Source organism: Artibeus jamaicensis, unplaced genomic scaffold, assembly GCF_021234435.1.
Source record: "Artibeus jamaicensis isolate MK-2021 breed Jamaican fruit bat unplaced genomic scaffold, CSHL_Jam_final contig_373, whole genome shotgun sequence".
In the NCBI taxonomy this organism is placed as follows: Eukaryota; Metazoa; Chordata; class Mammalia; order Chiroptera; family Phyllostomidae; genus Artibeus; species Artibeus jamaicensis.
Window position 1 is genome coordinate 2060298 of NW_026521807.1, and position 27102 is coordinate 2087399.

The 27102-nt window shown below is 38.4% G+C and overlaps 1 protein-coding gene across 2 annotated transcripts in view; it reads right to left on the minus strand.

The window, feature by feature from the left end:
• WDR41 (WD repeat domain 41) overlaps window positions 1-27102 on the minus strand; it is a 63909-nt gene that overhangs the window by 5659 nt on the left and 31148 nt on the right. For both annotated transcript variants that reach the window (XR_005082275.2, XM_037143705.2), the window contains exons 7-12: window positions 20161-20223; window positions 11994-12104; window positions 5341-5525; window positions 2138-2259; window positions 1246-1334; window positions 153-286 (exon numbers count right to left, since the gene is read on the minus strand). Coding sequence is in view for 1 of the 2 variants with exons in the window: in XM_037143705.2 (XP_036999600.1) it covers window positions 153-286; window positions 1246-1334; window positions 2138-2259; window positions 5341-5525; window positions 11994-12104; window positions 20161-20223 (704 nt within the window). In the remaining variant the exon portion in view is untranslated. The remainder of the gene's footprint in view (window positions 1-152; window positions 287-1245; window positions 1335-2137; window positions 2260-5340; window positions 5526-11993; window positions 12105-20160; window positions 20224-27102) is intronic.

Genomic DNA, 27102 nt, shown 5'->3' on the forward strand with positions numbered 1-27102 from the left:
TGCACATTCTACACCCTGTCCTATTCCATGTTTTGACTCAGCAAAAACCTACAGGCACGAGAAAGTATAGGTCTTTATGAGACCAACTGAATGAAGACAGAGAGATAAAGGAAAAACTCTCTAGACATTTACATGCCCATTAAAATCAATACCTCTACAGATGATGAGTGTCCAATCAAATCTCCAATAAGTTCTAGTAAACATGAAGTGACATTTTCTTGTTGCTTTTTAACAGCTTGGCTGGCTTGTTTGTTCACTCTTCCAAATCCCCACATGTTAAAAAAACCTAGAAAAACACAATCACTTTAGTCATTTTCAAAATTCCTGTGCTCTTTACTTATGACAGAAATATGAGATGAGAAAAAAACATTTAAATGAGAAGATCTTCTGCACCTATTTTAGTCACGGAGTAAAGGGATGGTACCAGGCACTGTGCTAGTTCTTTTTTTTTTAAATGTTCATATCATCTGTCTTAGCCTACCTGGTTAGTTACTGGTCCCTCTTTATTGCCCTTAATCACCCACTGGTGAAGGTGCATTAACATGACAAGAAGCTAGACAATGGGAACAAAAGAGAGAAGTAAAAGGCCTGAAAGACAGTGTCCCCCCACCCCACTCCCCAGAAAAAAGGTCACGACTCGGATCTATCACCAAAGTGGACAGAAAGGAACATACGTGTCCCAAACCAATATCCTATGACTTTAGGTAATCGAGAAACTCCAGAGGAACCAGCACCTGATTTCTCATGCAAAGGTTGCTAACAAACCGGGACTTTGTTTTACAAACCAAACTTCTGAAAGTCAAGAGTTCATGAGATTGTGAGCACAAAAGTGTGTTTTTCCATAAATTGAGTTCAGTGTTAATGATAATGCTTCAAGGCTGAACGAACCCTTTACTATGATATCTGACCACACAAACTGTCTGTGTATCAGGCACGATTACGAACAATACAAATGAAAAATTACATCATTGGCCAACTGGTCAGTCAGATTACCAGAAAATAAGTTTCCCCTCAAACAATAAAACCCTAATTGACTTGAATAGAAATAAGCAGACAATTCTGTATTAAAGCAATATTAAGATGTGAACCCAAGATCCCAATTACCAAATGCTTCATGTAAATATCTTATATGCCTATTCGGAGCACACTGTATATTATTCTTGTGGTTATACATAACTGCCTTTCTTCTGGCTTTCACATGAGGAGAAAAAGAAAGACTGACTTTTTAAGAAAAGGCACACACACCTGTTGGTACAGGTTCAGCTGCAAGCTGCTGTTTTTCGCGTAACTCCCAAATGCGTACACTGCCATCTTCTGAGCATGAGATTAACTGTCTGTTGGGACAGAAAATCACTGATGAAAAGAAGCACCATGGAGCACCAGCGCTAAATTTGCAGTGAAAAAAATCAGTGGAGCCCTCAGTTGCTTTTAGTCAACTCTTGGCAGGAGCTGATAAAAATCACAATTTAACATGGCTTTCCAATGCAAAGCAAGAGCACTTTTCAGGAAAGACACATACTATACTGTTACATTGGCTCAAATGTTATAAATATTCCATCTCCATTTTTAAAAATGCATTTGGGAGAACAGTGTATGAATTACATTTTATAATATCCTGAGTGGTCCCGTCCTCCTCTTACTATATCTCTTCTCAGGGGGCCTCTCGCTCTGAAAATACCCTGCAGAGAAAATAATACTATTCTTTCATATAATTTCCTCCTTAAAAATTCAGCAGCCAAATTTACCCTGAGAGAAAAGTCCTCACTTAGTAACCTTTAACAACAGGAGATTTCCATTTGATTCTCTGGCTATAAACAAACAATGACAATAAGATGTGTTTATGGAAAATATAAAAAGAAAAATTAGCACATAGTAAGTGCCCAAAAGCCTTTTATCTTTTTAAATAAATACCCTATTTTAAAGCATCCCTTCTTATAATGAAATTCGACTGAACCATGCTTCTGGTACATTTTGTGTTATGTTGCCACAGCTCTTCTGTTAGAGACAGCCACATGGTATTCTCCACTTCCAAAAGCACATAGCAGGTCAAGCCACAAAGCCAGGTAACTTGAGAAATTACACTGGTAGCCCTGGAACTAAGAATTTCGTTCATCTGCTGAACAGATGGGAATTGTACCTGTTTGGAAGTTTAGCAATGTGCAGGACACTGGAGTCATGTGCAGTTTTTTGGCAGGCAATCACACGCTTCATTTGAAGGTTATACACGTATAAACCCCTTCCAACTGCAACAAATACATTCTGCGGGGAGAAATTCAGACATGGGCATAAAACCACTGCTTTCCACTATCTAGTGTAATAGATTTCCAGCCCTGGTGTGACATCAGAAAGTCATTGGTACCTTCCCCTGTTACTAGCCTTCAGCCCAAATTACTGTGCTGCCCTCTGAAGTCCAAAAACTTCAAATCACAAAGGAAAGCGCAACATCTAGAATGTAGAAGGACACAACTGCTAATACAGAAAAAGCTCTATTACACCCCTCATCTTCACTTTCTTCCTTACTGAACTACGACAGCTAGAGAAAGAGCTATATGGCTGGTAGATTGGGTCTGCAGCAGAAGCTGCTGAGGTACAAGCAAAGTTTTTATTCACATAATACTATATCCTTGGGAAGATTACTTAGCTTTGTTTGCCTGCAAGGTACGAGCAAAATTACTTGCACTCTATCTTAAACAACCAAGAGACGTAAAAAGGACACAGAAGAAACCTATGCTACAGTGGCACTGTCATCGTAAGATCTGCTGAAGGTGTCACAAAAACATTTTTCCAAATGTAGTATTAGAAATAATTTTTTACTAAAACAACTTTTAGCATTTGAAAGTATTTTCTTTCACCAATATAAGGGGGAACCGAAAAACACCAAAATTATTTTCTGGAGGGCAGGGGCCATTGTAGTACAGGCTTCCCCTACTAGGTGAGTGTTCTAAGAACCCATCTGTATCAGTGTGCCAGCTGGTGCTGTTGTGAGAGATTGTGTTGGGCTTCAGTGAATTTTTTTTTGAAGACTCAGTGCATTTGCCCATTTCACGATGGGTGATTTACAAGCACTCCTGCTCACACTGCTGAATGTTCAGCAGTTTTTGAACAAAAATGGCATGACCCCCATGCCCTACCCTACCTATTCACCCGATGTTGCCCTGAGCGACATTTTTTTGTTTGTTTCCCTGATGAAAAAAGTCCTCAAAGGGAAATGTTTTGCCCCTGTGAAAGAGTTGAAACAAAAAACAGAAGCAGCACTTAAAAGGCATCAAAATCAACGATTTCAAAAACTGTTCTGAGCAGGGGGGAAAAAAGTCTCCATAGATATACATCAAATGAAGAGTACTTTGAAGATGAATGAAGTTTAAACATGTAAGAATACAATTTTTATTAATAAATTCCAAATTCTGTTGGGTCTTCCCTCATATATATCTTACTTCAGCATCACATCTCATTAAGATAGGAAAAGCAAGTATTATTAGCATTTTCCAGGTGAGCAAGTTTACAACTGAAAGATTAAAGTCACACAGAAAATTAAGACAGGGAGTTCTCAAAGTCATGTCACTCCAGTCCCTTGCTCTTTCCTCATACCACACCCCCTAGGTTCTGAAATCATTTTGCAAGTCACTGGACTTTTGGTAGCACTTGTCTTAGAACCATTCATTCTTACTCATTAGGACCCCAGTGAGGCAGATCTTTCCATTTTATTTTACTTTTATTTTTTTATTTTTTAGAGGGAAGGGTGGGAGAGAAGGAGGGAAACACCTACTGGCTGCCTTCCCAGACCTTTCAAAAATTTCTACAGATTGCCTCTGTTGTTAGAACCCTTCTCATGCAGCCTCAAAGGCTACAAACCCAACTGAGACCTGCAGAATCTGAACCAAAGCATGACCCCAAGGCTACCAGAGTCTGAATCTGGGATGATCTCCTTTGAATCTCAGAACTGGCACTCTGCACTTAGCAATGCAAGCTGAGAATCAGTGCCAGGGCATTAATGAATAGCTAGCCAACTTAGCTAGCAAATGAATTGCTAAACTCTAGAGCCCTACTGGTAAGCATTCAATGCAAAGAGACCACAGAAACTAGTTTTGCAGACCAGGAAATCTGGGCACAGTTTAAGTGATTTATCCCAGGTTGCAAAAACAATTATATACACATGTAAGGAACTAATGATCTTTTAGGCTGCAATGAATCAATAGACTCACTCTATCAATCACCTGTAATCAATAATTAATGCCCCCCATAGAAAGAAAGAACCCCTTATGAGAAGAAAAATTGAGTGTTTTTATCAAGCACTTATAGTAGTTAATAAGCATCAAAAATTTTAAGATTAAAAAATGCAAAATGAAAAAACTTTTTAAACACCATTTTTTTAAAAAGTGAGAAAATAAATTTTAAATAGAAAATTAAGAATATATAATTTTTAGGACTACAACTTACTGAAATCTAGTTTGCATCTTTTCTGAAACCCTATTGTTTTTATCATACATATTTAATTTTTTTCAAAACAAATTGGGATATAAACTTCATCTTTAGGTATATTAGTATTCTATATCGTAGTCTTATCCTATGTATGGTTTTTAAAGAGAGGGACAAAGAGAATTTTAAAAAATACAGTACTCTTCCCATCCAGACCATTATTTATGAAATGTTAATAAAAATAACATGTGTATGATTAGAAAATGTAAACAGTATAGGCATGAAATAAAGTGACATAAAAGTGTCCCCCAACTCCTCTCCTCAAAGGTTACAACTCTTAAAACATTTCTTATTATGTTTAGAAAAGTAACTCCCCTTTAAATACATTTTCTGAGCAGGATTCATTAATCCATTGGTATTAATCAAGTACTTCAAGAGCATCACTGCCAAGGCCTAAAAGACTGAAATCAGTAATTCTCACACAATCATCTTGCCCCTGGAGCTAATACACAAAAAGGAAAAAAAAGGCAACTCTCGATTTCTTTATTTCCTTTACCTCTTTAGGAGCTGCACCAGATTCTTCAAAAGGATTCTTTCCCAAAGTGCTTCTAAAAACAATTTAAAGCATTACCCTGAAATTCTATGGGTTATTTAATCCAGTCCAGAATTTCAATAGAGCTTTAAATCTATGGTCATTTAATCACTTCCTTGTCTTAAGAACAAGAGCTAAGACTAAAATGTTTTTTTAAAATGCAGTTGTACAATGTTTGAAAATTATCAAAACATTTGAAAGCACAACTTGAACATGGGGAATGATACCTTTCTATATCCATCATGAGATTAAATTTAAAAAATTAGAAACCGGGTTTACTTAAAAAGGCAAATTTATAGATATTTCCTCAACTTTTTTTTTTTTTTTTTTACCTCTTCATCCCAAGTGAAATGATTAATAGAAATGTCATTTGGCTTTTGACAGAGTTTTATTTCTTGCTGGCTGTCCAGCTGTGGAGACGGGTTCCAGAAGTTGCGTTCGTAGGCCTGCATGGTCCAGTCCAGGATGTCCCAGATGATCAGCTCCCCAACATGGGAGCCAGTCACAACACTCAAATCTAGGCAGAGTTCATATACGTCTTATTATTGATCATTTTACCTACAGGTCAAAATGAATGGACTACCTACATAATAATGCTCTATAAAACCATAATAATAAGAACAGTGAGGTACACACATGAGCCAAACAGAAAGATTAATATAACAGAACAGGAAGACCAGAAACAGATTCAAGTTTACTTTAGATAATGATTGCATTTCGATTAGTGAACAAAGAAAAACAGCTCATGCTGGAATATTAAGCATTAGGGGAATAAAAATAAAAGACCCATTCCCGGACTCATATACTGTTTAGAAAACCTACACTTGCCCTGTGTGTCTCCTTTACTCTCATGTTACTACCACACCCACAACACTTTTGACACCAGATGTGTGGGTTTTTCCCACTCCAAGCAGTACTGTGACAACAGCTAGGTGACCTACAATTTAACTCAGTTCTAACACTATCTACCTAGGGACAGCATTGGATATCACAGGTTAAGGGTCCAGTCCCACAAGACTGCCCCCTCCCAACTTCAGGTGCCAACAGCAAGTCCAAGTTGTTACCTATGCTTCTGACTGATCAGCTACAAATTAAATGTTCTCACGGCCACTCCTTGGGTTCAATTAATTTGCTAAAGCAGCTCACAGAACTCAGGAAAATACCTTACTTAATGTTTACCAGTGTATTATAAAAAATTTGATAAAGCAGGGGTCCTCAACCTCTGAGCAGCAGACTGGTACAGGTCCCCGCCTGTTAAGAAATGGGCTGCACAGGAGGAGGGGAGCTTGAATGTAACGCACTTGGATGGTTCCTCCCAAAACCCTCCCTGGTGCCCTGGGTCTATATAAAAATTGTCTTCCACAAAACTGGTCCCTGGTGCCAAAAAGGCTGGGGACCGCTACGATGAAGGATACAGCTGCGCATCCAGATGGAGAAGATGCACAGAATAAGGTATATGGGAAGGGCTGTGGAGCTTCCATGCCCTCTCCAAGCACCTCCACGTGTTCGGCAACTTGGAACCTCTCCAAATCCCATACTGTTGGGATTTCTATGGAGGCTTCACCATGTAGGCATGATCGATTAACTCTATTTCCAGCCCCTCTACCCTCTCTGGAAAATGGGGGATAGGGCTGAACATTCCAAGCTTCTAATCATGGTTTGCTCTTTCTGGTAACTAGGCCCATCCAGGAACCCAGAAAGAAAGAATGGCCTCATTAGAACAAAAGACACTGCCGTCACCAGGAAATTCCAAGAGATTTAGTACCCAATGTCAGGAAATATTAGAACAAATATTAGAAAAGATGCTCCTTGGGCTTTTTCACTTAGAAAATTACAAGGGTTTTTAGGAGCTTTGTGCCAAGAATTTGGGGCAAAGCCATATGTATATTTGTCTATTATTTCCTACCAAAATAGGTTTCAGAAATTAAAACAGTAAAGACACTTAAAAGATTGAAGTACATAAAGCTGAGTGCTTTATTATGAATATGGGGTACCGAAGGGCCCTAAAGGAGGCAGGGTGGGGACTGGGTTCAGGTATCTGAGTAAGCACATGCTTAGCAAAAAAAATATAAGTCATATATCTAAATAAGAAAAAGATGGGAAAAATTTGCAACTTAGATGTCAAAATAGGGTTATTATATTTTTGATACATAAGAAGTTCTTGAAAATCATTTAGAACAAAATAATTACTGCAGCAGAAAATATGGGCAAAAGACTTGAACAGGCAAAACAATAAATACAAATGGTCAGTAAACATGTGAAAAGATGTTCAACTCCCTAAATAATAATTCTTAAAAACCTAAAAGCAATGAGATACTGTTTATTGATCTGCAAATTGGGAACGATTATAAAATAGGAAAAGACACCCAAATTGGGAAAGATTATAAAATAGGAAAAGACACCCAAATGTTGGTCTAATGTCCTAACATAAAGGGGTATAATCACTTCAGATTTGGAGTTCTGCATCAAAACCTTAAAAAATAATGTAAACCCACTGATTCAACAAGTCCACTTCTAGGAATTTATCCAGAGGGAAGTATATGGAAAAGATGTCTTTTAACCAGGTTGTTACACATAATATTAAAAATCTGAAGATAACCTAAACATTCAACTGGGGTCCAATAAATAAGACATCCACAAAATGAAACAGTAATACTGTAACTGAAAATTAAGTTATAAAGTATGTTTACAATGATATGGAAATATACTCATGACATACTATTACAAAGCAGCAAACCACATACATGAATACATATATACACACATATATACACACATATATACACACATACATATGCCCAGAAAAACACCTAGAAGTATTAGGCTGGCCAAAAACTGGGGTGTTTTTTTCAGTAAAATAAAAGACATATTTTTCATTTTCACCAATAACTTTATTGATTTGGATATTCTGAGTATGTCAGCTCTCTCCCATATGGTATAACATTGATTGTTCTCAATTAGTGTCTTGATTTGATTGCTATCAACTTCAACTGGTCTACCTGACCATGGAGCATCATCCAGCGAGAAATCTCCAGCATGAAACTTCACAAACCATTTTTGACACATTCAATCTGTCACAGCACATACCCTATAGACTGCACAAATCTTGTTTTTGCATTTCAGATGCGTTTTTACCTTTCTTGAAATAACAAAGCATCATATGCCAAAAATGTTGCATATTTTCTTCCATCTTCAATATTAAAATGGCTACACAAAAATTCGCCAATTTTTTGGTTAAGTTTTTTTAAAATGCATGGTGATATGACAGCTGTCACAATACAATGTAACACAACTGTTTTGAATGCAGTTAGAGACAAGTAAGCACTAGTACAGCCAGCTTACAGAAAAACACAATGAACTTTTTGGCCAACCCAATATATGGACCAGTGCTTAACACTGTAGGATGGGAGAATTTTAATTTTTACATTATTTTATGTTTCTCACTATTTTCTTATTTTTCTACTATGACTATGTACTACTTACACAATAACAAGTTTTTAAACCCTTTAAAGAAAATAAAATGAGCGGGCCAACAAAGACACTTCACAAATTATATATTTAAATAGAAAATGTTCAACTGCTGAGACCAAAAATTATCATGAAGAAATGTAATTTATTTTAGTTTTTATATATTTAGGGTAAGGTAGAATAGAACAATGCAGCATGAGTCTAGAAAGCCAAGTTCTAATTTTGGCTCTGCCTATGACTAGCCTTGTGGTCTCTAGAAATTCATTTAACCTTTTTCTAGTTTGGATTTGTCATGCATTAAAAGAGAATAATTGTTAAAATCAAGTAAATAACCAATGTTTAGACATTTTGAAAAGACATCAAATGTTATCTTTTGAGTACTGGCATTATTTTGAGACCTGGTATTATTCCATATTAACAGTATTAAAATATCTAGTTACTAGTAATTTAGGAATACTCTGAGTAATTATGATTTAATTATTCCATTTATCAAATAAACCAGCAGGACATAAGTGTCTAATGTCTAGATGAATAATCTCTTAGAAATAAAAAATTACCAGCAATCATATATGTAAACATTATTTTGTCTTGGTTCCAAGTTCTATAGTTTATTAATGGACTCTATATAATTTTCTCTAAGTTCATTTCTCATCTGTGGAGAGAAATAGGCTTTTAATTTTACTAATAGTGGAGAAGTTAAGGGAAAACTAATCTTTACAGGACCTTCTTTTCATCCCTTTCCCTCTTCTTTCCGGTTTCAGTCAAACTACAAAAGAACTAGAGAAATTAAGCAGTGAAGATTTTGTTATTTTTTTAATTTTTAAAATTTTATTGTTGTTCAAGTACAGTTGTCTGCATTGTCCCCACACCACTCCCCCTGCCACCCCAGCCATCCCAAACCTCCCTCCCCAATCCCAACCTGCCTTGGTTCTGTCCATGTGTCCTTTACAGTTGTTCCTGCAAACCCTTCTCCCTATTACCCCCACTGTCCCCTTCCACCTCCCCTCTGGTTAGTGTCAGTTTGGTCTTTATTTCCATGTCTCTGGTTCTGTTTTGCTCACTTGCTTGTTTTGTTGATTAGGTTCCACTTTTAAGTGAAATCATATGGTATTTGTCCCTCATTGCCTGGCTAATTTCACTTAGCATAATGCTTTCCAGTTCCATCCATGCTGTCACAAAGGGTAAGAGCTCTTCCTTCTTTCTTCTTCCCTCTAACACTGTATGTTTCCTAACACAGTTAATGTAACCTACTGAGACCACAAAGTTGCCTGCTCTGACTTAATATTCTACGTGTTTGTGATTCATCTATGCAACAGAAAAAAGTATTTGTGCCCAGCTGAGATTTTTCAATAAAAACAAAATTACTGGCATTCATCTAAGTCAATGCAGTTTATCACTATGTAAATCATTAATATTCCCAAACAAATCATTCAAAATGTTTCACACCAAACAACCTCAATGATGTATTATATGGGGATGGACTTGCAAAAGTTACTTAGTATGAAAATCTCACCTGGCATCTGTCTACCCATCTCTCACAAGGACCAATACTCTGTGATTACCATACCATGTTGTCAGCACAAAACAAGAAAAGGAGTAAAATAAAGAATGAAGCACCTATAGCCTTTTGCTAGAAAAGACAAGGTTATCTTGTATGTCTGTCTTAGAAAACCTTCTGCCCAGGCATTCAAATCTCTTTGGAAAACCTGGTATTCATTATTCACATTTGTGGGAATTTTGTCTACCATTCTAAGGTTTCCCTGAGGCCACTTCACTGAAAATGTATTTCCCTGTGAGTTACAAACCCTGTAACTACATATTTCATTGGAATCAGTGGGATAAAGAAGTAGGACTCAGAGTGGAGCTGAGAACTATACGACATAATCATTTCAGAGGGGCCAAAATCTGCAGCAAGGCAGACATGTCAATGTACGAGATCAGACTGTTACAATATTATGTTCAAACTTCACCAGACTACTTGTCCACATATGATTCCTAAATATCCTCATTATCTGGAATGTAATTCTGCAGTCATGGAACTTATAAAGTAGAAAGTATCAGGGCTCTTCTGTAGTTTTCATTAATTTTTTGCTTTAGTTTTCTATTTTCCTCCCCTTAAGAAACTGGCAAAGAAATACTTGAAGAGAGCTTTCTTGGTTAAACTGTTATAAACTTTTCTAAATACCACACAGCAAAAGAACTGCCATAAAGTTAAGGCTACTTCAGTGATACCCCCTTATTTTTATTAAGGAATTATGTTGGGTCAATAGTACCAATGTTTCACCACTAAAACGAGACAACCAGGCAAGACAGGTGTAATGGGCCAGAACTCAGCTGTGCTTTTCTTAGCAGCTCTGGGGCCTTGGAGCTTATGGCTCAGTGCCAGAGGTCTTCCAAATAAAAGCTTGCCTTCTGTGCCACCCCATACGGCTAAAGGAAAAAGAGTTCCCAGAAAGAAAGGAGTGTTCCCAACACTGTAACTTCTGTCACCATAGATAAATCTGGTCCTTAGAAAGACTTGCAGCTGAGTTGTACAAGAAGATGGCTATTAGGAAGGAGGATTTTGGAAGTGAGAGAAACACTTTCACTGACGTACCTGAAAATGTGAATGAATGGCAACAAATGGAGACTACACTTGGTGCTGTCTTGGCCCCTTTCCCTTTGCCTCATGTTTATGCAAAGTATTGCTCAAAAAGAGCCAACCCAGGCCTCAGGTCACAAGGGCCGTCCAGTCCTCCACTATACCATATTCATGTCATCCTTATAGGACCCTCTTGTGGTCTCCTTCACATTCTCAAAGTAAAGCCACCCAGGAGGCCTCTCATCTGACCTTGGAATACACATCACCCAGAACTCTGATGGTATAAGATGTCAATTTATTTGAAAGTGAACTATGTAAATACCAGAATTTATGGACTGGGACTCTCTCTTGCCCTCTGATGTCAGATTCAGCTCACAGTACATACTCATTAAAATCATAATGAAGCCAAATAGGATGTGGCAACTCAAGACTCACAAACACGAGGAAAGGCAGATATGACTCATTTTCTGTAGGCCTTTACCTTAGTTGGTATTATTTTCTGACAGTCCTCAATCATAAAACAACTCCCTTAAGTCCTGCTCATCCAACTGTAAGTCTATAACTTGCTATATAATAATACACTGTGGTCTACAAAAGAGGAAGTAGCCAGAACCATTTGCCAAAATGCTGCCAAGCATTAGTATTTACAGCCTGTAACAATCATCCACAGAGCCTGAGATAATGAAGCTCTCCTTCACCTTTTCTCTCTGCCTCACTCTATTCTCCTTGTGCCTAAATCTTACCCTAGCAATCTGTGAAACTTGATCACTTCTACTGGCTTGAATTTCACATGTAAGGGATTGCCAATCTCTACTAGTCAAAAGCATTATTTTTATGATAATTCTAAAAATCCTAGAACAAGACTGAAGCTCATAACAGGTTATATTAATAAGCACAAAATTTTACATAATATAAACATGTACACAATGAACTTACCATTGACATTAGCCAATGAGAGAATATTATCCTGGTGATCAAGGAGGCGCTTAATTTCAACAATGTCCCATTCTAGTGATCCTTCTGTGGGTGCTACCAACCTGAAAATTACTAAATGAAGACAGATATAATTTTATTAAAATGGTCAAAAGAGATAAAATTCTATTTTTGCTCATAACACCAGAATTTCATTAAGTTAAGAATGTCTAACACGTTGAAAACCCATGTCCAAAGGAGGCCTTATTCATACTACTTTAAAACAGTTCTTTCAAATGCTTGAGATGATTGACAGGACCTACTAAAATCCCAAGTGAGTGTGTCCTCAGAACTCTGTTCCTTTATTAAAACTCCTCTAATTCCACTACCGACCACGAAGCCCCAATCCTTTCTAGGGTTCCCGCGCAGCCCAGCTATCCCACCTCACTCTCTCCCTGGCCAATGATTGGCCCACATCCCTGAAGCATCTCCACCATCAGCTTTCTCTACTCATGGTCTCAGTACAGCAAGCACTGCTACAAAACAAGCTACAAATTTATGTTTAACTTCAACTCAGAGAAGACTTCAGCAGCTGCTTTTATTTTTTAAAACTTTTCTTGATACCTAGGTGTATACCAACCATTAAATTATAATTCCTATGAGGTGAATATGCCTTATAATTTTTGTGTGTCATACAGTTCTTTTGACTACAGATTTTCAATGTGTTTCTTTACTCATTGTCTGAGTTTAAACAAAGTTTTATTTAAACTAATATAAATCCTAACTTTAATCAATACAGAGAACCCAAAATCAAATCAACTCTAGTTGATTCAATCAACAAACACTTACTAAACATTTACTATGCTCCAGGAAATTAAATCTCTAACGTGAATAAGGCCCAGTTACTGCCCAGAAACACTCACAGCCTCGAGTGGTAGTGAGACTATAAACAAGCTTATGACAGATAATATTAAGTGCTATAATAAGCCACTCTACCCAGTGCTGTGGATGCTCATGATTAGGATAACCAATATCTTAGAAGCAGAAAGATCTCAGAGGTCATACATTATCTTTTCCAAGTGGTTGGCTAATTCTTAAAGTCTATTTTCTTTCTCACATTCCTCCCTGGGAACTAAGTCAGTACCACATTTCATTGTGTCTCTGGACAATTTTTATCAATTGACAAATCTCTAGCAAAATTGTTTAATCCTGACAGCCATTTATGTTCAAACTGTGGCTGTCAAAAGAAAAGGGTATTTCGGTCAACACAAAGGGACTCTTCTTCATACCTCTCAAAATTGTGTGAAAATTCTACTTCAGTTGAAATACTATCAAATAATCTTAAAGTTGGAATTGTGGAATAAAAAGCAATTTATTGTTTAATCAAAGTAACAGGGACAAGAAAAAGAAACCTACAAAACAGGTTTCTACAAAGAGCAACAAAGTACTAAAGACAGCATGAAACTATTTAGTGAATCCATAAATATGGCCTCAATACACAAGTAATAACTAAAGAAAAGAAAATAAATATGAATTAAATCAGAGAACAAAAGAGAAGCAATAGCCAATTCCCCTAAAAAAGGGGTCAGGGAAAAAATCCCAGCCTTCTGAACCAGGATGACATCTCAGCGCTGATAGTCTTGCTTAACTAGTAAAGCTTCAAAGTCACTAAAGCTGGTGCACACAGAAATTATACTTCCTGGACTTCCGGTCAAGATGGGAGGTATAGGTAGACACACTTCACCTCCTCATGCAACCGCAAAAAGAATTACAACTGTATCTCAAGACAAATAACACCCACAACTGTCAGAACATCAAACTGTATTGAAGTGCAACAACTGAGGATTTAAAGAAGCCACAATCATCTAGACAGGTAGGAGAGGCAGAGATGCAGAAATGAGGCAAAGAGGCAAGGAGACACAGTGTGGCATAGAGATGTGGCAGCAGCAGTGGTGGGTGGCGATCTGGGCATGGGCAACTACATGTGCTAGATGAAAATCAGGAGGGATACCCGGGGAGCAAGTAATCCCAGCCCAACACCAGACAGCACAGCACAGGGGTCCAGCTCTGGGAAGATAAATCCCTATAACTTTCTATCTGTAAAAAACCACTTGGGGTTAGGGCAGCAGATGAAACTGCCAGATTTTTAAGAAACTTCACTTTAAAGGCCCATGTAGTCTTAAATGTATGCAAACCCACCCACTGTGGGATTCAACACCAGGGAAACAGCTGAAAAAGAGCCAGTCACATATTGGGAGTGGGTGAAGTGACTGCAAATGGGGCAAGTGCTAGGCAAACCTCCAGAAGCCAGGCAGTGGCACAGTCCCATCTCTGAGCCCTCTCCCCACACAGAGCCACAAAGAGGTAAAGTGGGTTGCCCCACCTTGGCAATTTAGGAATTAGTTTTACTTTGTTATTTAAATTCTGTCCCACACATTTACAGGTGCTATTTATAGGTAGTCAAAGCAGCTCTACCTAATACATGGCAACAAACACAAGGAGGCTGCCAAATTGAGGATACAAAGAACTATGGCTCAAATTAAAAAACAGAACAAAACCCCCAAAAAAGAACTAAACCAAACAGAAATATCCAACCTATTAGATGCAGAGTTCAAAACACTGGTGACCAAGATACTCAAAGAACTCACTGAGTACAGCAAAAACATAAAGGAAAAAATGAAGGTGACATACAGTAAGTGAAATACAAATCTCCAGGGAAGGAAGGGAAGGAACCAGAATTCAAATTAATGATTTGGAACACAATAAAGAAATAAACATTCAACCAGAACATAAAGCCAAAACAAGAATTCAAAAAAAAAAAAAAACCCGACAGTATAAGAAGACTCTGGGATATTTCCAAATATGCCAACATCTAAACCATAGGGGTACCAGAAGGAGAATAGCAAGAGCAAGAAATTGAAAACTTATTTGAAAAAATAATGAAAGAAAACTTCCCTGATTTGGCAAAGGAAATAGACATACAAGTCCAGGAAGCACAGAGAGTCCCAAACAAGTTGGATCCAAAGAAGACCAAGACACATCATAATAAAATGCCAAAGGTTAAAGATAAAGAGAGAATCTTAAAAGCAGCAAGAGAAAAGCAGAGTGTTACCTACAAAGGAGTTACCTACAAAGACTCTAGCTAATTTCTCAAAAGCAACTTTGCAGACTAGAAGGGAAGGGCAAGAAGTAGTCAAATTGATAAAAAGCAAAAACATATAAGATAGATTACTCTTTCCAGCAAAGCTATCATTTAGAATGGAAGGGCAGATAGTGTTTCCCAGACAAGGTAAAGCTAAAGGAGTTCATCATTACCAAGCCATTACTACATGAAATGTTAAAGGTACTTATTTAAGAAAAAGAATATCAAAACTATAAACACTAAAAAGGTAACAAATTCGACTTCCACCAAGATGGAGATATAGGTGGAGGAACCACCTTGCCTCTGTGCACAACCAAATCTAAGAACTATTTTTAACAACAATCACAACCAAGCCACACGGAAAATCGACAATACGGAGTCCAAAAGACATCTAAATGCTCAGCTAAACCGGTAAGAGAAGCGAAACCAGCAGCAGAGCAGGTTAGCAAGAAAAAAATTCCCAGGTGGTGCGCGGAGCGCAAGCAGCTGAAGGCGCTGATCGCGAGCTAGCTACGGGAGCGCACGAGGAAGAGGCACAGCGGGCTGTCTGCAGTTGGTCGGTCGCCCATCTGCGTGCGGAGAAACCAGTGAGAAGGGAAGCCTGCGCGGGGCAGCAGGCTCACACATCAGGGTGAGTGCTGTGACTGGACGGGCTGGGCTAGCGGAGAGGACCGCCATTGCTCCTTCTCTGACCACGCCCCCACACACTGCGTCACAAACCAGCAACCTGGGTTGCCCCATCCCGGTAAACAACTAAGGCTTGGCTCCGCTTACTTAACAGCACAAATAGACCAAAAATGGCTCTAGGACAACTCAGAGCCCCAGAACCGATAGATCTAAGCAATGAAGAAATAGCCAGTCTTTCAGATACACAGTTCAAAACACTGGTTATCAGGATCCTTACAGAACTGGTTGATTTTAGTCACAAATTAGAGAAACATATGGAAGCTAAACTAATTGAAATAAATGGTAATACAAAGGAAACCCATAGTAATGGAAAGAAAATTGGGACTCAAACCAAGGGAATGGACCAGAAGGAAGAAAAAAATGATCAAACAGAAAAGAATGAAGAAATAAGAATTTAGAAAAATGAGGAGAAGCTTAGGAACCTCCAGGACATCTTTAAACGCTCCAACATCCGAATTATAGGGGTACCAGAAGGGGGAAAGGCACAGCCACCAGTGGAAAACTTATTTGAACAAATAATAAAGGAAAATTTCCCCAATCTGGCAAAGGAAATAGACTTCCAGGAAATCCAGGAAGCTCAGAGAGTACCAAAGAAGTTGGACCCAAGAAGGAACACACCAAGGCACATCATCATTACATTAGCCAAGATTAAAATGAAGGACAGAATCCTAGAAGCAGCAAGAGCTAAGGGGACAGTCACCTACAAAGGAGTTCCCATCAGACTGTCAGCTGATTTCTCAAAAGAGACCTTACAGGCAAGAAGGGGCTGGAAAGAGGTATTCCAAGTCATGAAAACCAAAGACCTACAACCAAGATTGCTCTACCCAGCAAAGTTTTCATTTAGAATGGAAGGACAGATAAAGTGCTTCTCAGATAAGACCAAATTCAAGGAGTTCATCATCACCAAGCCCTTATTATATGAAATGTTAAAGGGACTTACCTAAGAAAAAGAAGATAAAAAAGATGAACAGTGAAATGACAGCAAACTCACAGTTAGTAACAACCACACCTAAAACAAAAGCAAACTAAGAGGACAGCTAGACCAGGAGCAGAACCATAGAAATGAAGATCTCATGGAGGGTTAGCAACAGGGGAGTGGGAGGAGGAGAAGGGGGGGAGAAGGTACAGAAAATAAGTAGCATAGACAGTAGATAGAAAATAGATAGGGGGAGGGTAAGAATAGTAGGGGAAATACAGAATCTAAAGAATTTGAGACACGTGTGCATGAACTAAAGGGGGAAATGGGGGGGAGGGGTATGCAGGGTGGAGGGGAATGGAGGGGGGGAATAGAGCAAATGTAATGGCATAATCAATAAAAAAAATTTTTAAAAAGTAACAAATTCACAACTATCAACAACTGAATCTAAAAGTCCAAACAAAACAAATCTAAGCAAACAACCAGAACAGGAAGAGAATCGTAAGTATGGAGAATATTTGGAGGATTATCTACCAGCTGGAGAGGGAAGGGGGAGAATGGGGGAAAAGGTGCAGGGATTAAAAAGCACAACTGGTAGGTACAAAACAGACAGGGGCATGTTAAGAATAGTATAGGTCCTATACTATTAGAGAAATGGAGAAGTCAAAGAACTTACATGCATCACCCATGGACATCAACTAAAGGGTGGGATTGCTGAAAAGAAGAGGGGTACTGGGAAGAGGGGAGAAAGGGGGGAAATCAGGATAACTGTAATCATAAAATATACTTTTAAAAAGTAAATAAATAAAATCTTTAGAAAAAACAATATTGGAAAGACTAAAAAAATTGTATTTCCTTTTGAAAGGAACCCTCACATAGAAAAAGAGAAACTGGAATGGAACATTTAAAACTGAAGATATGGGCACAAGTTTGGTCTTGGAAATGGAAAAGACACTCCATTTACAGGAATGAAACTTATTTTTCCTTAAAGAAAAATAGCACTATATATTTATTTTGTGATAAAACTAAGTAAACTGCAGAACCTTATTTTTTAGAATATTATGTATTTGTATAAACTACTTTCTGATTGAAACCAACATTTACTTCTTTTTTTTAGATGACACTCTAACTTTAGCTGAGACCCTAGTGTTGCTTTTATTAGTATTTTGATGACTTCACTAATTCATTCAAGCATTCAATAAAAATCCCTAATCTGTTAGCAGAAAGATGAATAAGAAAGTTCCAACTGCCAAGGAGCTCAAGCAAGGGGCAAGGAGAGAACAAAGAGCAAACAGAAGTCTTTTTTAAAAGCAGTAAGTGACATGGTGGATATGAGATTATGACAACACAGTGGGAAAAGTTCTGGGAGAGAAGTGTTAGGTAAGCAAGTCTTCTTCCTAAAAGAAAAAAAATGATACTGGCACTGAGCTGTTAAAGAATAAGTAGGAATTAGCCAGATCAAAGAGGACAATCAGGAGGAGGATAAGCCTGATACAGGGTTACAGCAGAAATAAAGGCATAAAGGTGAGAACACCTCAGGTGGGGGACTCCCAGGCAATTCAGTATTGACAAGCAGGTGATATAAGATGCAAAAGAGGCAGGAGGGAGATAAGAGTGCCTGGCTTGATATGTTGAAAAGTTTGGACTTTATGGTGCAGGGTAGTGGCGAACTTATATTGGTCCTCTATGGCAAAGATTTCATTCATCAGCGGCAAAAACAAGGGAAAAAAGGGGCCACATAAAAGTAAACATATTTAATTTAAAGTTCCTTTCTTTCTTTTTCTAGCAACTCTGTGTTGATCTCCAAAAATATGAACTTCTGTACTAGTCAGAAATACGAGTCTAGAAATGGCTGCTTTAGACAACAAGAAGCCACTGAAGCTTTTAAGCACGGGAGTGGCCTGCATTTTAGATAGATCTCTCTAGCATCTACTGAAGACTATATCTGAGAAACACTAAACTCTAGGAACAGCAGGCATTTGGCAAGCACTAAAGCAGAGGAGGAAAGATCTTTAAATAGGAGACTTATCCAACATTTCAGGCAAGAAAGGAGATGAGAGCCTGAATACAGCAACACTAGTGAGATGGAAAGAAATAGATCAAAATATTCAGAGCAGCAGTCCTCAAAGTATGGTCTGCAGACAAGCAACCTCAGCACTACCTGGGAACCTGTTAGAAATGCAGAGCTCAGGCCCCAGTCTAGACTTACTGTATTAGAAACTCTGGGAGTAAGGCCCGGTAATTTGTGTTTTTAGCAAGACCTTCAGGTCATCCTAATGCATACTAAACTTTGAGAACCACTAAGTTAAAGTAAACCCAAAAAACCACAAAGTGATTGATCAGCTACAAGAGAAGAAAGGCAGGAGAAAAAGTCAAGCATCATTGCAGCTCAATGAATATAGGAAAACATTTCTGCAAAGAGGGCAAAGGAAAAGAAACTAAACCAAAAAGTATATAATACCTTCACAAACTACTTTATGAAAAGAAAGGATAGGCACAGGGTCTAGAAAATTACTTCTCAGACGTGAGTACACGCGGAAAGGTCAGTTGAAGAAAGAGAAACTGCAGCAAAGCAGCAGAACATGCAGGTAGTTAATAAATGATGAACAGTTAGCTCACGTCTCACTGGCAATTTGCAAATATGCCAGTTAATGGTCAAAGCAAATCTCAGTGCTGGTCTCTGGAAGAAGTAGCACAAGCAGTACCAAATGCCCTTTGGGCTACATTAGAAAACTTCTTTAAGATAGAAGTAGCTTTTAAGAAACATATTTACTCTAACAATTCTGGCACCCAAATTCCATCCCCAAGGCAATTAAACACAAAAGGCTTCCTTCGCAGGGGTCTCCTTGACAGTAAATGAACTTTAGCCAACAGTCAAAAGCTAAGAAAGTGGCCTTCAAATGTTCATAATCAATACATCTACAGAATTCCACCTGCTACCCCTTTTCTTCTGCTATCCCACTGCTCTTACAGAAATGGCATAAACTCCCCCCAAAGAAAATGAGCCCCATTCTGGCTTCCTGAGGCAAAAACTCCACAGTTCCTACCTTAGTGAATTCCCCAAATAATTCTCCTCCAATCCTCCCAACTCAAGGTTTTAGTTCCCAAAATGCCGACAGTTGCTTTATGTGGTTAATTTTTTTGCTAAGAAAGTGTATAAGTATGGATCAGCAACCAAGAGAGCTGTGGAATGTAAACAGCCTTCTCTGGCATAAGATTGGGTTCCCGTACCTCACTTGCCTGTGTTAGAACAAGGGCAGTACAAAAACTGACCTCAGATCTTGAAATTGTCTAGGTCTCCGTATCATTTCAACAATCCCAGGAGGCCAACAATGGGGTGGGAGTACATGTCCCTCAAATAAAATATCACTTAGTCTTACCAAAATGCATATACAAGTTCTAGTTTAAAGTTTTTTTTTAAATAGGGAAAAAAGAGTCACACTCACTCAGTTCTTTGCCAGCTGCTGCCACGACACAATTCTTAGGTATTTCAATCATAGCACTGATCCCTTCAAAAGAGTATAAAAATATAAAAAATTATTTTCTTCATGGATTACAACAAAAACAAAAACATTCTTGGTTTTATGTCAGTCATTTACTATAAAAAGAGTAGTCATGATAAAGCACACACAATTTACTATCACACTTCCATATACACAGAAAATGATCTCGTGAAAAACAGGTGAGCCCTGGCCGAGTGGCCCAATTGGCTGTAGCATCACCCCATACATCAAAGGGCTGTGGGTTTGATGCTCAGTCAGAGCACATAACTACGATACAGGTTCGATCCCCAATCAGACCGCCAACAGCAACCAATCGATGTCCCCCTCTCATATTGATGTTTCTCTCTCAAAATCAATAAACATATCCTCTGGTGAGAATTAAAAAAAGAAGTAGGTAAGACCTTTGGAAGACATTATTGATCTATTGAAGGTAGGATATACTCTTTGAACAGTTTTACTATTATGGTGAACTTACCAGGGATCCGTTAAGATTGTCACCATTACTCAAATGAGATGTGAAACTGACATTTTCCTTAATGTAAACTTAAGCATCCAGAACAGGATCCCTAGCAGTAAATGAGTTAGCCAACAAGTCAACAGCTAAGAAAGTGGCTTTTAAATAGTATGTTTATAATCAATTAACACATTTACAAAATTCCTTGTATTACTGGAATAATCTGATTCAACATTCCACCATATTTCACTTACCTATTTAAACATAGAGTTCCAAGTACCTTTTTATAGCTAAATCATGAAATGATTTTAGGGTAACTATAACTTACATATGTTACAATTATTACTTTTGTCAGTAAGAACTGAAAATTCAGAACTACATGTGTACACACACAAAAAACTTCATTAAAGTTAGTTTTTCCATTATAAAATATATGTAATTTTTATGTATGTCTAATTTATAACACAGTAGAATATAAATTCTACTTGTTTGTTTTACCTTCTCACCCATTAAAAGACTAGTGCTCTTGCAGTTTGGGGAGTGATTCTCTCTGAAATCTTTCCGCATAGGGTTGTTTTAACAGTATGTTTTTTAGTTCCCAAATTCAAGGAGGAGGAGGTGATGGTAGAGGAGGGCAAAAAGGAAGAGTTAGTGGTACAAGATAACAAAGTGAAAGAGAGAGGAAAAAGCACAGGAAGAGCAGGAAGAAGAGAATTCTAGATGCAGAGGAGTTCATAAAAAATGTTTATCCGCCCTGGCTGGTATGGCTCAGTGGATTGAGTGCAGGTCTGTGAACCGAAAGGTCACCAGTTCGATTCCCAGTCAGGGCACATGCCTGGGTTGCAGGCCAGGTCCCCAGTAGGGGGCACGTGAGAGGCAACCACACATTGATATTTCTCTCCCTCTCTTTCTCCTTCCCTTCTCCTCTTTCTAGAAATAAATAAATAAAAATGTTTTTAAAATTTGTCAAGTACAATAAAAATGCTTGACAAATTTAAAAAATGTTTATCAAATTACCTGTGAAGTGAAAATAATGGAAAGTCAATAATTCAGAAATAGCAACTTAATATACAGAATAACAGAACTTATTGCTGGAAAGGGCATGGATGGCCTGTCTTTTAGTCCAAGGCTCTTTCCACTGCATCGTACTAAGAGTAGCTTTGCTTATTTCCAAATATGGAGTAAAAGCCCTGCTAGCCCATAAAAAAAACAAGGCTTATGAAAGGAGTTTCATGAGATAATGTTCTAACAGCAAGCACTGCTAACTACATGGAACCCTGTAAGTTGGAAAACACAAATAACAGAAAGCTCACCAATGGTAACATATGTGGCCTTTTCAAAGCTTTCCAACAGATTCTCTCAAAGAATTCTGCTATCTCGGGTCACTGATAAACAGAGCATTACTCTGACTACTAAACGAACAGTACTCAAAGGTACCTTGCAAAATAATGGGAAATTATAATAAGTAATTATTTTCATTAATACACAAAAGATTATTTTTAGCCCCAATTTCAATATTTCACAACATAGTTACAGGCATTCCTTGTTTTTTTGCAATTGCTTTACTGAATTTCCCAAAAATTGTGGGCTTTTTTTCCTTTTTACAAACTGAAGGTCTGCCCTGGCTGGTGTAGCCCAGTGGATTGAGCACAGGTCTGTGGAGCAAACTGAAGGTCTGTGGCAACCCTGCACTGAGGAAGTCTATCAGCACCATTTTTTCAACAGCATTTGCTCACCTCACGTCTCTGTGTCACATTTTGGTAATTCCCCCAATAACTGGATCTTTTTCATTACTATATTTGTTATGGTGATCTGTGATCAGTCATATTTAATGTTACTACTGTAATTGTTTGGGGGTGCCCCATATAAGACAGGAAACAATCTACAAATGTTGTGTGTGTTCTGACTGCTCCACCAACCAGCCATTCCCGTCTCTCTTCCTACCCTTGGCCTCCCTATTCCCTAAGACATGGCAATATTGAAATTAGACCAGTTAAATACCCTACAACTGACTCTAAGTGTCCAAGTAAAAGGAAGAGTCATGGGTCTCTCACTTTAAATCAAAAGCTTGAAATGATTAAGCTTAGTGAGGAAGACATGTAAAAAACTGAAAGTCAGGGCTCTTGTACCAATTAGACAAGTTATAAAATGTAAAGGAAAAGCTCTTGAAAAAAATTACAAGTGCTATTCCAGTGAACATACAAGTAATAAAGCAAAACAGCCTATTGCTGATACAGAGAAACTTTTAGTGGTCTGGGTAGAAGGTTAAACTAGCCACAACAGTCCCTTAAACCAACGCTTAATCCAGAGAAAAGCCCTTAACTCTCTTCAACTCTATGAAGGCTGAGAGAGGTGAGGAAGCTGCAGAACAAAGGTTGGAAGCTAGCAGAGGTTAGTTCATGAGGTATAAGGGGGGACAGCCATTTTCATAACGTAAAAGTACAAGGTGAAGTAACAAGTACTGATGCAGAAGCTGCAGCAAGTTATCCAGAAGATCTAGCTAAGTAATGAAGGTGGCTACACTAAACAGATTAGCAATTAAACAGCCTTCTATTGGAAGATGCTGTCCAGTACTTTCATGGCAAGAGAAGTCAATGCCTGGCTTCAAAATTTTGTTTTTAAAGATTTTAATTTTTATTTTTCAGAGAGAAGGGAAGAGAGGGAGAAAGAGAGGAAGAGAAATGTTGATGTGCCAGACAAACATCAATTGGTTGCCTCTTGCACACCTCCAACCAGGGAGCTGGTCCACAAACTAGACATTGCCCTGAGTGGGACTTGAATCAGTGACCTTTCAGTTTGTAGGCAGACATTCAACCCATTGAGCCACACCAGCCAGAACTTGGCTTCAAGGCCTTAAAAAACACACTGACTCTCTTGTTAGGGGCTAAAGCACCTAATAAGTTTAAGTTGAAGCCAATGCTCATTTCTATTCTGAAAATCCAAGGGCCCTTAAGAATGATATTAAATCCACTCCACTAGTGCTCTGTAAATGGAACAATAAAGCCTGGGTGACAGCACATCTGTTTACAATATGGTCTACTGAATATTTTAAGCCCATTGTTGAGAACTGCTGCTTAAAAAAATTCCTTTCAAAAATATTATTCCTTATTGTCAACGCACCTGGTCACCAAGAACTCTGATGGGAGATATCTGAGATTAATATTGTTTTCAGTCCTGCTAACACGATATCCATTCTGCAGCCCATGGGTCAAGGAGTAATTCTGACTTTCACATCTTACTATTTAAGAAATATATCTTGGAAGGCTAGAGCTGCCATAGATACTGACTCCTCTGATGCAGCTGAGCAAAATAAATTGAAAACCTTCCGGAAAGGACTCAATATTCTAGATGCCACTAATATTCATGATTCATGGGAAGAGGTCAAAATATCAACATTAACAGGAGTTTGGAAGAAGCTGATTCCAGCCCTCGTAAGTGACTGAGGGGTTCAAGACTTCAGTGAAGGAAGCAACTGCAGATGTGGAAATACAAGAGATCTGGAATCAGAAGTGGAGCCTGAAGATGCGACTGAATTGTGGCAATCTCAAAAAACTAACAGATGAGGAATGGCTTCTAATGGGGGAGCAAAAAGTGGTTTCTTGAGATGGAATCTACTCCTGGTGAAGATGCTGTGAAGACTGTTGAATGACAACTAAGGATTTAAAATACTACATAAACTTAGTTGATAAAGCATTGCAGGGCTTGAGAGGACGGACTCTAATTTTGTAAGAAGTGCTGCTATGGGCAAAATGCTATCAAGAAGCATTGTATACTACAGAGAAATTGCTCATGAAAGGAGTCAATTGGTAAGGCAAACCTCAGTGTTGTCTTATTTTAAAATATTGCCACAGCCACCCCAGGCGGATCAGTCAGCAGCCTCCAATATTGGTAAGACCCTCCACCATCGAATAAGATCACAATTCACCGAAGACTTAGATGATGGTTAGCATTTACATCAATAAAGTATTTTAGACTTCCTCCAAGATGGAGGCATAGGTGGGAACACTTTGCATCCTTGCACAACCAAATCTAAAAACAACAAAGTTTTAACAACAATAAACTCAACCAAACCACACAGAAAATCGAATACAGAGTCTGAAAACAACAAACCACTCAGCTAAACTGGTGAGAGGGGTGAAGCCAGCAGTGGAGCAGGTTGGGTAAAAAAGATCCCCCGACCTGGGTGGTACACAGGCCGAGGACGCGGATCCCAGGTACAGGCTAGCTACTGGCGAACCCAGAGAAGAGGCGCGGCTGGCTTTCTGCAGTTGGTTGCGCATTTGCACGCAGATAAACCAGTGAAGAGGCGAGCGCTGAGACAAGCGGTGAGGCGGACTGGGTAAGCAGAGAGGACCGCCACTGCTCCCTCTCTGACTCTGCCCCCACATACAGCATCACAAACCAGCCACCTGGGTGGCCCCGCCCTGGTGAACAACTAAGGATCCTCTCCTCATATGTAACAGGCGCAGACAGATCAAAACATGGCTCGAGAACAACTCAGAGCCCCAGAGCCCATAAATCTAAGCGATGAAGAAATAGCCAAAGTTTCAGATGCACAGTTCAAAACACTGATGATCAGGATGCTCACAGAACTGGTTGATTTTAGTCACAAATTAGAGGAACATATGAAGGCTAAACTAATTGAAATGAAGGGAAATGCACAGGAAACCAATAGTAATGGAAAGGAAACTGGGACCCAAATCAAGGGAGCAGACCAAAAGGAAGGAAGAAATGACCAAACAGAAAAATATGAAGAAACAAGAATTCAAAAAAATGAGGAGAGGCTTAGGAACCTCCAGGACATCTTTAAACGCTCCAACATCCAAATTATAGGGGTACCAGAAGAGGAAGAGTCACGAGTGGAAACCTTATTTGAACAAATAATAAAAGAGAACTTCCCCATTCTGGCAAAGGAAATAGACTTCCAGGAAATCCAGGAAGCTCAGAGTCCTAAAGAAGTTGGACCCAAGAAGGAACACACAAAGGCACATCATCATTACATTAGCCAAGATTAAAATGAAGGAGAGAATCCTAGAAACAGCAAGAGATAAGAGGACAGTCACCTACAAAGGAGTTCCCATCAGACTGTCAGCTGATTTCTCAAAAGAGACCTTACAGGCAAGAAGGGGCTGGAAAGAAGTACTCCAAGTCATGAAAACCAAAGACCTACAACCAAGATTGCTCTACCCAGCAAAGTTTTCATTTAGAATGGAAGGACAGATAAAGTGCTTCTCAGATAAGATCAAATTCAAGGAGTTCATCAACACCAAGCCCTTATTATATGAAATGTTAAAGGGACTTACCTAAGAAAAAGAAGATAAAAAAGATGAACAGTGAACTCACAGTTATTAACAACTACACCTAAAACAAAAGCAAATTAAGAGGACAGCTAGACCAGGAGCAGAACCATAGAAATGAAGATCACATGGTGGGTTAGCAACAGGGGAGTGGGAGAAGGAGAAGGGGGGAGAAGGTACAGAAAATAAGTAGCATAGACAGTAGATAGAAAATAGATAGGGGGAGGGCAAGAATAGTATGGGAAATATAGAATCTAAAGAACTTGAGACACGTGTTCATGAACTAAAGGGGGGAATGGTGGGGGAGGGGTGTGCAGGGTGGAGGGGAACGGAGGGGGGGAATAGAACAACTGTAATGGCATAATCAATAAAATTTTTTTAAAAAGAAAAAAAGTATTTTAAATTAAGCTAAATAAACATTTAAAAGCAGAATGCTCATGTACACTTAGTAGACTGTAGTGTAGTATAAATGTAACTTTAATATGTACTGGGAAACCAAAAGAAAAATCATGCAACTCACTTTATTGAGGTGGTTTCGAATCAAACCCACAGTATCTCCAAAGTATGTCTACACTAATAATTCATGGAATAAAATTCACAAATGACCACAGGCTAATGTAAGGAATAGAAAGGAAAATGTACATGTAAATAAAAGAGATAGAACTCATGATAATAATAAGCGTGAAAGTACATGCTAGATTCAAAAAGATTACTAGTGGTCAAATATTGAACTGAAAGGTTAAACTGTATATCCTGGTAAGGTATGGATTTAAATTTGCTAAGATATCATTATTTTCATGATACTTTATGTCAGTGTAGTGATAAGCTAGCTCCAATTTTGAACTGTACATTCGATATACAGGATTCCCATTACCTTGAAGATGTCAACAATATGCTTATTAATATTCTTTTTAGGATATCCAGGGTTCATTTGATTACTTCTTTAAAATTTTTTATATGTTTACTGATTTTAGAAAGAGGGGAAGGGAGAGAAAAAGAAACACTGATGTGAGAGAGAAACATCAACTGGTTGCCTCCTGTACATGCCCTGATCTGAGACTGAACCCTCAACCTAGATATGTACCCTGACTGGGAATTGAACCCAAAACCTTTTGGTGTACAAGACAATACTCC